This window comes from Harpia harpyja, chromosome 9, assembly GCF_026419915.1.
Source record: "Harpia harpyja isolate bHarHar1 chromosome 9, bHarHar1 primary haplotype, whole genome shotgun sequence".
NCBI classification, from domain to species: Eukaryota; Metazoa; Chordata; class Aves; order Accipitriformes; family Accipitridae; genus Harpia; species Harpia harpyja.
Window position 1 is genome coordinate 32,513,287 of NC_068948.1, and position 13,743 is coordinate 32,527,029.

Below are 13,743 nucleotides of genomic sequence, written 5' to 3' on the forward strand. Positions count from 1 at the left end.
CCGAGGAAGGATGGGAGGCAACGGGAATAAAGCCAGCAGTAAATCTCCCTGCTCCCACCATGCACCCGAATAAACCTGTCTTTAAGGACACTATAAAGGTAATAAAACTCCCAAGAAGGAGCCACTTTGGTTGCATTGTCAGTAGTTTAGATGCGGGAATAACATTAATGTGATTAAAGACTGGGGGAGAGGAGCCATCCGCCAGTCACTCCCATGTCCCGGGGGACATCCAGCCCCTGCTCTGGGATGGGTGGGGGGTGCCGGAGTCCTCGGACAGCCCCACAAATACACGGGAAGGCAGAATAGCAACAAAAACTCTCCTTTAATAGCTGGATTGACCTGAGGATTTGTTCTGACTGAGGTAGGCAGCCCCAGGGGCCACCAGGAGCGAAGGAGCATGGGGTCAGCTCGATTCCCACTGCCGGGACAGGGCTCACCCACTCTCCTAGAAAACCTCCAGCCATTTGTCAAGGGAATAGTTAAAAACAGGGCAGCTGTTCCCTATAAACACATTCGCCCACCTCCGTGCAAAGAAACGGGGACCGGGAGCCCCCCAGCCCTGGCATCGCTGCCCATGTCCGCTCTGCATGCACGTTAGAAAAATATATTTTATTTAAATTCTCCTTTTTCTCCGTGGAGTTGTCTTCTCTCTCTTTGAATATAGATTGAGCGGTGTCTCTAGATTTCAATCTGTGCATGTATTTCTATCAAGATCAAGAGTTAAAAGACAATCATTAAATACCTAATTCTAGAAAAGGCTGCATACAATATATGGCTTTTGCACCTACATCCAAAGGGGACTTGCGGGCTGGAAGGAGGGGAGGGAGCTCGTTTACGGCAAAAGTCAGGACAGGGACGGGCTGGGAGGGTGGCGCGGGGCAGGGGGACAGCCGGGGACCGCATGCAGCTCTGCACAAAGCCATCCTGGTGAACGGCTTCTTCCCGATGCGCACGGAGATCCTTTGGTTTCGCTTGCTCGTCAGCAGGCAGCGGGCGAGGGTGTGGGCATTGGGGGGGGACCCATTGTGGGACTGGATTTGGCCGGAGGGACACCTAAAAGCTCAGCCCCAGGATTTGCTCCCTGCTGCCACATGGGTTTGATGTGGCTGGGCTGCAGCATGTGGCACCCAAAACTGCTTCTGGGGGGCTGTTCTGGCTCGTGAGCTTTTGAAATGACGCACCGACGAGCTTGTGGGTCCCGTAAGCTCTTCTGTCTGGGGCCAACGTCCCCCTCCCAAGCATTGCCCACACGCGTGGGGGTGGCTCCCACTCGCAGCCCAGGGCTGAGGTTGCTGCAGCCCCCCGGGTGGGGGTCAGGGGCTCCCCCAGGGCACTGCAGCTGGAGCACCAACATTGCCCGGTGCTGTGGCTGGGGATGCCAGCTTCGCCCCAGGGACCCCCTGTCCCCAGGCTCAGGGAGGGTCCCTGCAGAGCCAAGGGACAGTGTACGGGGGACACATGGCCACCTCATTTGGAGGCATCACTCTCCCCAGCGCAGCCTTCCCGATTTCCGTAACCTGACCGGGATCCACGGGAGCATCACCCATGCAGTGCCACCCCCCCCGGTCTCTCCTCCCTTGGGAAGGCTGATGGGCTCCATCCAGGGATGGGCAGCAGCCTTCCAGGGCTGGCCAAGGAGCAAGGGGAGTTTGGGGATACCCAGCCCAGGGGAGCTCAGCTCCTGTGGCACCGCGGCAGTGTGCTGGCACCGGGAGGGTGCATCAGGCACGTCATGAGCAATGCAGTGTCCCCTCCAGGCAGCCCGAAGGGACAGACACAAATAATCCATTGCATTGCCGAGGAGGGCTGCAGCAGCCGAAACAGGAGTGGGATGGAGCAGGAAACCTGTGGTGGGAAGGCACCGTGCATCCCCTCAGCGGTGCAGCCGTGCCCGGGTCCGCATCAGCGTCAGCATCGGCCAAGCAAGCTCAGCGATGGCTGGGGACCATTCGTTGCTCATGCAGGGAGTTGATTAACAGCTAATAGCAGCAGATGGAGAATTAAAAGAAAAGCCACCCACTGGGTGGAAGTAGGCAGAGGCCGGGAAGACCGAGCCTTTCCTTGCCACGCAGGGTCAGGTCCCCCCGCCATCGTCACCATCATCTCGGGTAGTAGTCATCCGGGACCCCCGACAGATTTCGGAGTTTCAGAGCCGTGTCCACCGTTTTGATGTAGCCGCTGATCATCTTCCTCATCTCGGGGGTGTAAGGGTCATACTCCAATTTTCTCAAGCCGGATCGCTTAAAGTTGCCATCCTTCTGCCCCTCGACGCAGAGCAGCCTGTCCTCGCAGGCGGCGATGCCCAGCAGCCCCACCATTCGCTGCAGCTGGACGAAGAGATCCCGCTTCAGGTCCTCGAAGTGGACCACCAGCACCCTCTTGCCGTAGCGCAGCCAGTCAAGGGTGTGGGTCGCCCACCACGGCGCGTAGTTCGCCACGAACTCTGGCCACTCTGGAAGGAGCAGAGGACACGGTTAGTGGGTGTCCCCTGGGTCCTCCCACACCCCCTGCATCCCCCATCCCAGGGCTACCGCCTGCACTCCCCGCTGAAATCTTTCAATTCTCGCTAATTGATCCTCCCATAAAAATCAGGTGATAAAAGGGATAATGAAACATCAATAATAAACCGCAACTCTCCTGGCAGTGCCATATACATCTATCTCACGATGCATAAAAGCTTTGGGTACCTGCCTCTTCCTCTTGTCCTCCCCCAGAAACCAATGCCTGATTAATAGCTTAACTGTATTTAATTCCCCGAAGAATCATTAAACACAGTATCTGTTTCATTAAACAGATACAGGACAATTCACCTTGTGTAATCATATCACATAAAACTTTGCTTTGGAACCGCTCCAGGGATATCGTAAAATTAATGTCACGGAACCAAACAGGGGTTTCACGGCGCCCGCGGCCGCCGCAGGCTCCACGCAGGGCTGAGAATGGTGTGGGGGGAAGGAAAATCCCCCCCAGCACCAGCAGCCATGGGTGAGGCTGGGGAGAGGGCACGGCTTTTTTCCAAAATTGCCCCCAAATTAGCTCCTGGGAGAAGGAAATGGTTTGGAGAGCCGGGCTGCAGGGAGCAAGGGGCTGTCCACAGGGAAGGCTGGGGATGGGAGCCCCATGCCCTGTCTTAATTACTTACCTTTAATCACTTTTTTTTTTTTGTCCTCTGGCTGATTTATTTAACCACACACCAGAGCGTTAATTGCAAACCTGGCACAAACAAACTGTCCCTGCTGAGTGTCTGCTGCTGGTGGGAGGGCAGGGTGAGTGCTGACGGTCCCGCAGGGACCCCCCGGGCTCCATGGCTGGGCTCCTCCATGGGCTGAGCCCCCACACAGGGTCAGCGAAACAGGGGTCTCCAACCCGTCCCTGGTGCTGCACCACAGTTCTCAGCAACCATCCCAGCCCAATTAAAGTCCTCAAGCGATGGAAAATCTCCATCTTTCTGGGCAAGTTGTTCCAATGGTTAATTAACCTGACAATTAACCCATCAGCTAATTACACCATACATCCTCTGGAAATAATTTGGTGATGTATTTTAATGCGTGTCCAAATCAGACCGTGCTGGGATGGAGGAAAGAGTCCCCTCTGCCTGCCCTCCCCTCCCCACAGGGGCACGAGGTGTGGGACAGGGGTGGGGGGGTTGGGACCAGGAAAGCTCAGGAGGGTTCCCATGGTGCTGGGGCTCTGTCCTGCATCCCCTGTCCTGGCTGTATCTGCAATTTGCTGTTGTGCTTTGGGGTGCAGCAGATGGGGATAAAAACTAGCGAGAAGCTCATACCCCATGACAGCAAGGGCAATGCCAGCCCAGGGACCTGCTCAGGGAGAAAAGCCAACAAGAAAGCAGTGGGACATTTCTTTTCCCTCGTTTTACAGGATGGGGCGGTGGGGAGAGCAGGGCTGGGCCATCTCCGGCGCTGCAAGCACATGGTGATAACGAAATCCAGGCACATAACAGCAACAACAGCAAAAGCTCCCCTTAAATAAACTCTGAATTAAGGGTAGCAGATGTTCAATCAAGCTAAATATTTTAACTCTTTCCAATGAAGTCAATTCCACAACAGCAATTTGCAAATTGCTATAATTAACAAGCCTCCACAATATGCCTGTGCATGGGAAAGGTAGTGTCTCCGGAGCAGCTGGGCACACAGAAATAATACTCTGCCACTGCTAATGTCCATAGGGATGGGCTGGTGGCTGCCACCGCTCCTGCTGCCGGCACCGGCGAGAGGGAGAGCCCGGCAAAGGGGCAGCCGGTTCCTCCCAGCCGGGGACTTTGCAGCCTCTGGGTCTAGGTCCATTCTCCCACGCCTCTGCCTTGGGGAAGGACAGATAATGGGGGCTTGGAGGAGATCGCCTTCCTCCTGCTAATTAGAAACTCGGGTGCTTGTGAGGTCGCACTGGACAGGCAGGACGAGGCAGGCGAGTGACCTGGCAGCAGCGGGCAGGACCCATTGCAGGTACTATTGCCTTAGCGAGTTGTGGGGCTTTTTTCCACCCCCCAGTGCTGCCTGTGCCAGGGCTGGCTCTGCCGGGGAGCAGGGCTGCCCGTCCCCTCCTGACCCCCCTCCCCCCCCAGGCAGGGTGATCCTGCTGGGATCCAGCTTCAGTGGCAGCATGGAGATGCTGCAGCCCCACACTGACATATGTGCCCACCAAGTGATGGATGGAGATGTCTGATGGATCCTGTTATTTTTTTAACCTTTCCTTGCTCTCCACCTGTCCAGCCAAGCGCTCAGGCCAGCTTGGCCTCAAAGAGCTGCTCCAAAGAAGGGGCAGAATTTGGGTCCTTGGGCTCCTGCCCACCCGACCCATTCCCTCCCTGCTGGCACCAGGCTGCTGTCAGCCTCGTGTCCCCAGGCAGTGCCACCTCTCTGCTCCTGCCCTTGTGACCCAACACAGCACCGAACAGCCGAGCATCTCCGCTTCCCCATCCCATCCCATCCCGCCCACGTGGGAACCCTCGGCCGTGCCCAGGTGGGTGCTGCATGTTGTGCCAGTTGCAAGCCCAGGAGATGCCCCTCCAACATGGGGACCCCAAAGGGGTGGCACAGCCCAGGCTTCCCCCACAGGGACCAGACTCGGGCTCCACTGGGCTTTAACAACAGCTTTATAGCTCCAGCAGTCAGGCTGGAGCCTGCCCACCCAGGTCCTGTGGGAGCCCACCAGCCTACCTTTGCCCTTCCAGTGGGCATGAGCCGCGAAGCCGATGTGCCCCCCGTATTTGCGGTTGAACTCTGCCATCAGAGCCTTGTAGGGGTTTCGGATGAGCAGGATGGCCGAATCGAAGGATTCGATCTCCTTCTGGCCGCTCTCATGGGTTTTGATGCAAATAGTCCTCCCGCTTCGCCAGTGGTCTCTCTCGCCCTTGAACCCTGCCGGGACAGAGCAAGCGGGCACCTGAGAAGCGGCTGGTGCCGATGTTAATAAAAATAATAAAAGCGAGCTGGGGAAAGGGAACGATGGGGGGATATCAGGTTGCAATATACACTTGGATAAAAGCAGCTGGAGCTTGAAGTAGAATTTGCATCCCTCTCCCAGATGGCAATCATTTATTTGCCCAAGTTATGAGTCATGTAAAATTTATGTATGAGAGGGCGGGTAGCGGGCATGGGGACCGAGCAGGACTGCCTCCTCCCCAGCCGTGCTCGGCTCATCTCAGTGACACAGTCTGCAACAGCCTGATATGGCACAGCCCGGCTTTCCTCCAGGGCAGAACACACTGGCATTAAATAACGGCATACTGCATTAATGTACCTTATGCTTGTATTGGGGGGTCAAGAACGTATTTTTATAGCTATAATCTCCCTGATCACAGCGTTTAAGCTCTCTCCATAAATTAAGAAGGTTAAAAAAAACATGCTCATGGGACTGCAGATAAGCCCAGGGCCACGGTGATGCTATGGGGGGTCCAGGGAGGGGACCACCATCCCCTGTGCCCCCACACAGAGTATCAGGGCTGAGCCCAGCATCACTCCCAGCCCCTTTGCACCCCCAGCTCCTGCAAAGCACAACCCAAACTACCCAGGAACAACGTGGTGGTGGCAGAGTTGAGCCAAGGGGGGAGATAAGCTGTAAGTAGCTGTATTACATCAATTATAGATGTGTAATTTGCTTTCGGCAGCCATGCCGTGTGACACAGGGACATGATGGCTAATCTGCCAGTTGCTTGGATACCTCCAGGCCCTCCGATGCGCTCAGCCTAGAATAAACATGAAACCCGTGCTCGGTTGGTTGAGCAAAACATCACCAAGGCTTTCACCTGGTGATGCTCCCCTCCGTGGGATGCATGAAGCCGGCTGCACCCTGGGATGGGTGCCAGCGCCGGGTGCTGATATAGTCCGGGCTTCATCACTCAGCGCAGAGCATCTCCATCTCTGAAAGGCTGAATTTGGCAAATCTCAAAGAAATGTGCATCGCTGCCTACAGTGTCAGGCAAATGGGGCTTTAGGGGGTACCCTGGGTACAAACCCCAGCTGGCTGCATGGGTACAGACCCCACCAGCTACATGGGTACCCCTGGTACAGATCCCAGCTCCACCAGGGCCAAGGAGGGAAGGAGGATTTCCTCTCAAAGCCACAAAAGGAGAAGGAAAAGCAGGAGAAACCTTCAAGGTCTACAAATAAAATTATTGTAAATGGCTATAAAATGGGGGAACTGGTCTTTTCGCTCCCCCTTGCAATATGGTGGGTTACTGGGAGGAGCTGGCCTCTGCCTGAAAAAGCTTCATGCCCGCCTCAAGGGTTTTTTTGGCTTGAAACTTATCCTTGCTGCTTAATTTGGGGTCCCCAAAGCCCACATGCTATCAGCCCTGGCACCAATACAGTGGGCACAGCACTGCTGCTTTGCCCCAGAAGGCACAAGAGGTGGGAGCAACAGCATCCCTCCTCCATTAAATATTTACTGGGCAAATATCTGTGTCACCCAGGATGGGAAGATGGATCTCCACCAAATCCTTCAGCCCGAGGAGAGCAGGCAAATGAGATCAGTTCCCTCCTCCATCCCCCCGTAAGCTCATCAGCGCTTTTTTGCATGGTGAATATTCATTAATTTGGGTGTTGGTGTTCCCCGAGTGCCCTGACACATCACTATTTTTATCTGCAGCTACTCAGGAAGTGCATGGGAACATTTGTCCTCCAGGATACTGGTGCCCCCAGCACCACCCGCTCCCAAATCCTGAAGCTGGAAGGCTGCACAAATCCTTCTCACCCTGCAGCCGTGACTTTCATTTGCTTCTCACTTCATGCATCCTGGGATGAGAGTGCCAAGCCCGCAAACACCAGCTCCTGGAGAAATTTGATCAAAAAACTCCACTGGCCTTTTCTTGGGGCAAAACCCACAGGAATTTCCTTGTTTGCCAGGGTCGGAGCTGCTCCGATTCCTCCTCTAGAAAGTTCCAACCCCCACAGCAGGTTAAAAACCACCAGCGCGATGGAGAAACCCCAGTTCTACCCCAAATCGGTCCTTGCCAAGGTTAGTGGGCAGCACAGGGAGGTTACGGGCAGGGCACACATGACGTCGGATCCCTCCGATACCCTTTGGAGCAGCATCGGTGGTACCCAGTTCTGCCCTCCCCTTCCTGCAGATCCAAGGGATGTCACCAGGACCTTTGCCCAGCTCAGCTGGGACCGGTGCACCCCTGGCAGCGACCCACCCCCCCTCATCTCACCTTTGTTGTAGAGAGACCCATCGAAGTAGTAGCTGCCGGTGTAGAAGCCGGTGGCCAACTCGATCAGGTGGCGTGCCCAAGTGTTGCCAGCACCAGGGAAGCTGGCCAGGGCCACCAGCTGCTTGGCACGGTTGGGGAGAAACCTCCTGTCCATGCAGCGGTTGTCTGCAGCGAGAACCGGCCAAGGCACATCAGGGTACGGTAACGTGCTTTTCCTACAGAGATATTCTGCTTCCTTACAGCGTGCTGCTGTCTCCTGGGAAGATGCTAGGGCAGGATGCGAGGAGGTGGCCGCTATAGGGAAAGGCACCCTTGCACCCTGCCCAAAGCACATAGGGACACCCCAAAGAGTCCTAAACACCCCAAAAAGTCCTACGAAGAGGGCAGGAGGTGCTCTGCCATTACCAGCTGCTTGCTGCCTGCATGATTAGAGGAGAGGGAGTAACACGGGTGCATTTGCCAAGCGACGTTCCTGCTTTTTATATCAACAAATGCACAAGCGATTCCAGCATGGCCTCAAACACCAAAGCAGGGATCGTGTCAAGACTGAGCTGCTCTGAAGCAAAACCACCTAAATTTGGGTCCTCACTTGCTCCATTCAGCCCTTTCCTCTCCCAGTAACAGGTTTCCCCTCACCCTGTGCTTCCCTGTCCCCACTGGTCCCACCGCTGGGACCTGCAGGGCAGTGGGGGACAGGAGCCCTCTCTGTGCAGCCTCCTGGGGAGCTTTTTTCCCCATATATTTTTCCCTGGAGTCTGTCCACTCCGGCTAGCAAAGCCCCAGCGGGTTCACCAGCTGGCTGCAGGCTCCGGCTCACCGGTACTGCCGGTGACAAGGAGGGACAAGCAGCAGCAAGGAGGGATCCTGCCAGAGGCAGATGGCAAACTGCTCTCTCCTGCAGCTGAATCAGGCAGCAATTAAAGCTGTTTGTTCAGGGGAAGATTGATTTCCCAGGAAATGAAAATAAATGGTAATTTTTAATGAAAGCCAAATAGATGCTGCAAGCTCATGCTCACTTTCCGCCAGTGTCCCTGGGAAGGGCTTGGGAAACTGGTGCCAGTACCCACGCCCAAGGGGTGCCTGCCTGCCCCCCTGCCCGGCAGCAGGCAGGGTGAGTTCGGTGCCAGCTCACCTTGCACTTGGGTCTGGTAGACGAGGAGATATTCAGCGGTGCCGCAGCTCTCAAACTCCTCACCGGCACATTTCTGGGCGCAGAGCTGCTCATCCTCGCGCTCGTGCAGGGTGAAGAGCGTGGTGGGGAAGCCGCAGCGGCAGGTGATCCCGGCCAGTGCTGACAGCGGGTACTCCTGCGGGGACGGGTGGAGGGGGCAGCCAGCAGCACTGTCCCTGTCCCCTGTAGCAGACCCTTCCTTTGCCCCCCACACCTGTCCTCGCTGCCCCAGCCCCACTGTGCAGCGTAGGGCAATTTGCAGCATCCTTCCAGCTGGCTGCAGCGTCCCTCAAGGCAGTTGCACAAGCAGCTCATTGCAGACACCCAAAACCACCGGAGCCCCAACTTTCCTGGGCACAGCCGAGCTGCCTGTTGGCATGGACAGCAATGCATCGGGCGCTGGTGCTCCCGGCAGAGCTGTGGCACGTCATTTGTGAGTTTGTCACCCACACCGAGGTTACTAAGAGCCATCAGACGGCCCCATGGCAGCCTCGCCGGCGTTTCCAAGCCCGGAGTTATGAGACCCATCCAGTGGCTGACAGGCAATTTACCACCAGGTTGCGGCAGTGCCAGGTTAATCAAGGGGCTCTGGTTATTTACACCTCCCAGCCCCAAGGTCTCCCAGCAGCTATGGGAAAGTGGAGCCAGCGATGGAGCAGCCACTTGTATTTAACTGGTGTGATGGTTTATTCCCCACCGTCCTCTGCTGAGGAGGCCATGAAGGGAGGACACAACTGTCCCCACCTGCATGTCTTTCTCTTCCTCTGCCTGATAATTTACCTAATTTTAATTAATAAATATTCCGGCAATGCCCCCTGTCAGCCTTTCCCCTGCCTGCTTATAGGCATCATGCCCCAGGAGCAAACTGCACTGCAGCATCCCTGGACCAGAGCAGGACCCCGTGATACCCCTGCCCACCCCCCCCGCAGGGGACCGCTGCCTGCTGGGGGGGGCAGAGCCATGGGGAGCAGACAGGGCAGGCAGCGGGTGCTGCTCCTATGGGCGGCTGTGGTCCAGTCCCTCCCCACAGCAAAGACACAGTCAATAAATTTGATCCTTTGTAGTTTGGATACACATAATTATGACACTAAAGCAGATTAAAATTTACCCCATGTTACCCTTTCTGATGATGATTTGGATGATTAACCTTTTGACCTGCACCCTCCCGCCCCAGCCCCCCCAGTACCTTCTCGGTGCAGAAGTCCACGCACTTGTCCACCGACATGTTCAGCATGAGCTGGCTGACAGGCAGGGCGATGGAGACATTGTCCGGCCGGCGGAAGCACCCCCGAAATATCGCGCTGCCATCTGCAAGGGAGAGAGGCCACAGTGGTGCTGAGAGTGATGCTGGTCCAGGCCCGAGGAGCAGGGGCTGCACCACAAAAATGATGTCACTGCCACCCTTTGCGCCCCAGGCATGGGAGCAGGAGCCTCTGCATGCCCTGGTGTCCCCATCGCTGTCCCTCACCGCTCCTCTCCAGCCACCCGTCGGCACAGCGGCTGCTTTTCTCCAGCTCTTGTCATCTGTGAAGCCACATTTGCTAACAAGCTTACCTGGACACTCACGGTACAAAATCAGAGCAAAAGCCCTGACAGCAAAGTCAGGTTTATTTTTTCCTCCCTATTTTTACCAACTCAGTTGAGCCCAGGCTGTATGAGGGATGGAGCCAGCAAGGAGAGCAGGCCTGGTCGCCCCTGGCATTGGTACCCTGAGGGGTCCTTTGCCGGGTCCTCGCCCACCGCTGCACGTACTAGGCACCCTTGGCCCCTCTCCAGGGTGGTCACTCCACTGGGTGCCTGGTGATGGGAGCCCTGAATGCCACCACTCTCTTTCCCATTGCTTGGGGACGAGGAAAGAAAAGCAGCAAATGTGGATAATTATAGTGCTGCCTAATTGGGAGCCAAACGAGCACTTCTGACGGGGAGCACCCTTGGCTCTTTCTGGAGCTCCCTCACATCCTTCATCCCGCAGCCAGCTCCACCAGCAGAACAAATTGAATATGATAATGGTCCTGTTTGGCCATCAGGAAAGAGGTCTTCATCCAAAGTCCCCCAAAATGCCCTGAATTCCCAGTGAGGTCCTTGGGGCTCCCCACTCCATCCAGCCGCCATCCCCCGGGGGATCCCCACAGTTTGCAGGAGCAAAACTGCCCCAGCCACAGACCTGAACCACTTTCAAACCCCCTCTCCCGAGCCGTGACCCAGCTTACACAGCATGGGGATGCTGGGGCTCTCCCCCACCGGCACCATGAGGGGTTCCCCCATTTTGGGTGCAAGGCGGGAGCCGCATCCATGCTGCCGACTTACATCTCCTGGCAGACTCCTGGGCCAGCTCCAGGCGGTAGATGGAGAGGCGGTTGACCCCACCGCAGGTGTTGCTCCTCTCTCCCTTGCACTCCATGTTGCACTCGGATTCGCTGGCGTTTGATGCCTGGACCTTGTGCCCGCAGTAGCACTCGGCACCGAATTCCAGCCCTGCGTAGAGGTAGCCCCTGGGGAGAGGGAGACGGAGGGGCTCAGCACGTCCCCAGGCATCCCTCCAGCTCTGTGGGGTTTTGCAGAAGTATCCCTGCTGCAGCCAGCTCCCACGCAGCGCTGGAAGCAGCACTGCATCCCAAGGATGCATTGTTGGACTAGGAGATCATTGTAGGTACCTTCCAACCAAAAATATTCTATTCTATTCTATTCTATTCTATTCTATTCTATTCTATTCTATTCTATTCTATTCAAGGGAAAGGTCTCCATGGGCCACAGAGATCATAAAGCAGGAGACGGTGACATTTCTTACAGGCAGGGAGGATGTAATGGGTGGTGGTGGGGCAGGAGTAAGTGACAGGGACTTTGCTGGGCTTCAAAGCAGGAGAGCTGTGCTGCTCGATACAGATTGGATTTGAAAGGGGGAAGGATTCCAGCACAGGCTGGTGCTTGCCAAGTGCCAGCGGAGCTGGAAACCTGCTCCAGAGGGGCAGTGCCGAACTGGTAAGTCCCACCATGGGGCTGCCGGTGCTGGGGGGGGGGGACTCTGGTGTGGAGCAGCCCTGCATCGGCACCGTCGAGGATGCGCTGCAGCACTCAGTTCGGCTCATGGCATGTGTCCATCATGGTGAGCATCCTGCTGAGGTGGATGAGCCCTATGCAGGGGACATGCCACTGTCCCAGTTATCGGCAATGGCCCTTTGCAGCAATGTCCCCAGGTGCTGTGGGATGCTGCACAGACGGGCTTCGGCTCCGGGGGAGTTTGGAGGCAGCAAACTGCCTGCAATGCCACCCACCCTGCTGGCACAGACCACATTTAGGGCACATCCTTCATGTAATGCTGGGAAAGGAGAAAACTTTGGCAGCAAGGGATCCACATGTCTCCCCAGCTGCTCACGGACACCCTTTGACAGCTCGGAAGGTCTGGGGAGGGTGTTTTGGTGGGGCCAGCATTTTGGTGGGGCCAGCCCTGCGTGGATGGAAGTGCTCAAAGCTCCTCCAGCAGCAAATTGGAGCCCTTACATCCCCCTGCCCCATACGAGGATGGAGCCCATCATCCTGCCCACCCTTTTTCAGGGGGAGGAAACTGGGGTCCTCAAAAACACCAGTGAATTAAAAAAAAAAAAATCAAAATGACATAAATCTAAAGAAAAAAGAAGGAAGGCGGGAGGAAGGGGAGGAGAGCAGCCAGAGCAGGGAACTGTGACAACAGAGAAACGCTGGCGGTGTGCGGGAATTGATGAAGATGCGGTGCACATCTCCCGCCCTACCGTTCGGCACAGTTGTCCTGGCAACGGAAGACTGTCATCTTCTTGTAGTCAAAGAAGGACACGCCGCGCAGCGTTCGCCGGCGAGTGTTGTCCACGTAGCAGCCAATGTATGTTGCTGGGGGGAGGGCAGAGGAGAAGGGGGTAAGAACCAGCCGAGGCTGAGCCCACCAATTCCCACCCCCCTCTTTTAATTTTTCCCTAAATAGGGATGTGCAGCAATGCACCCTGTTTGTTTGCTTTAGAAACACGTGCTCTGGGTACAACATGCCCCTGCAAACGCTGCAAGGAAAGGTAGGTAAAGCCCAGAAACACCCTCTACGGATTGAAAGGATGCTGTGTCTCTGCACTGAGGCTTCTCCTCTCTGTCCTCTTCCTTTCCACCGGCCTTAAAACTGAGCAAAGCAGCTCCAAAAACAGATGAATTACATGGTAAAGTAACCCATCCCCTTCACTCTGCCCTGCCAGGAACACAGGGGTGGGCAGAATGGAGAAATATGGCTTAAAACAATTTTTCCTCAGCCAGCAGCTCATTTTCCCCAGCCCCAGACATCAATGTGGAGGATATTTGCCCAGCACTAACAAAGGCTGATGCCTGTGCTGAGAGCAAATGAAGATACTGGTAGACAGGGAATAGAGCTGAATAAATAGTTACGACAAAATCATTTATTTGACAAATGTAGCCTTTCCCAATAATCTGAAAACAAACAGCCATCTCCTTGCCTCTATGCCTGTTGCGACACTCTGTGTTGGCTGTGGGCTCTTGTTAGGTGCAAGCCAGTCCACGAGCCATCCCCGGGCAGCCCTGTACTGCCAGCACCCACCCTGTCCTCACTCAGTCTCCTCGTTAGGTGCCCTCATTAGTGCTCTTGTTAGTGTCCTCATTAGTGCCCCGCTTCTGCTCCCATCTGAGCATTTGCTGTGGGGAAGATGTATTGCAGCCGATGCAGGGATGCAGCGCTGGTGCAGGGATGTTCAGCATCCTTGCTGCCACTGCTGCCCGAGGAGGACAGGGGGTTTGGGAGCCAGTGGGGTTAGCCACCTGGCAATCAGCTAACGAGGTGTCCATTAACATGTTCTGGCAGAGGACGTGCAGGTTGGCCACCCAGGGAGAGGGGAGGGTGGCCCCGGGGAACAGTGGCCAGGTCTTACCAGCC

General features: G+C 55.9%; 1 protein-coding gene across 1 annotated transcript in view; it reads right to left on the reverse strand.

Moving 5' to 3' along the window:
• Window positions 1-303: 303 nt before the first annotated feature.
• Window positions 304-13,743, reverse strand: part of WSCD2 (WSC domain containing 2) — a 30,507-nt gene continuing 17,067 nt past the window's right edge. Inside the window, exons 3-9 of the mRNA XM_052796510.1 lie at window positions 12,590-12,704; window positions 11,151-11,335; window positions 10,030-10,151; window positions 8,805-8,979; window positions 7,673-7,837; window positions 5,178-5,378; window positions 304-2,452 (exon numbers count right to left, since the gene is read on the reverse strand). Coding sequence (XP_052652470.1) covers window positions 2,100-2,452; window positions 5,178-5,378; window positions 7,673-7,837; window positions 8,805-8,979; window positions 10,030-10,151; window positions 11,151-11,335; window positions 12,590-12,704 — 1,316 coding nt within the window. The 3' untranslated portion in view covers window positions 304-2,099. The remainder of the gene's footprint in view (window positions 2,453-5,177; window positions 5,379-7,672; window positions 7,838-8,804; window positions 8,980-10,029; window positions 10,152-11,150; window positions 11,336-12,589; window positions 12,705-13,743) is intronic.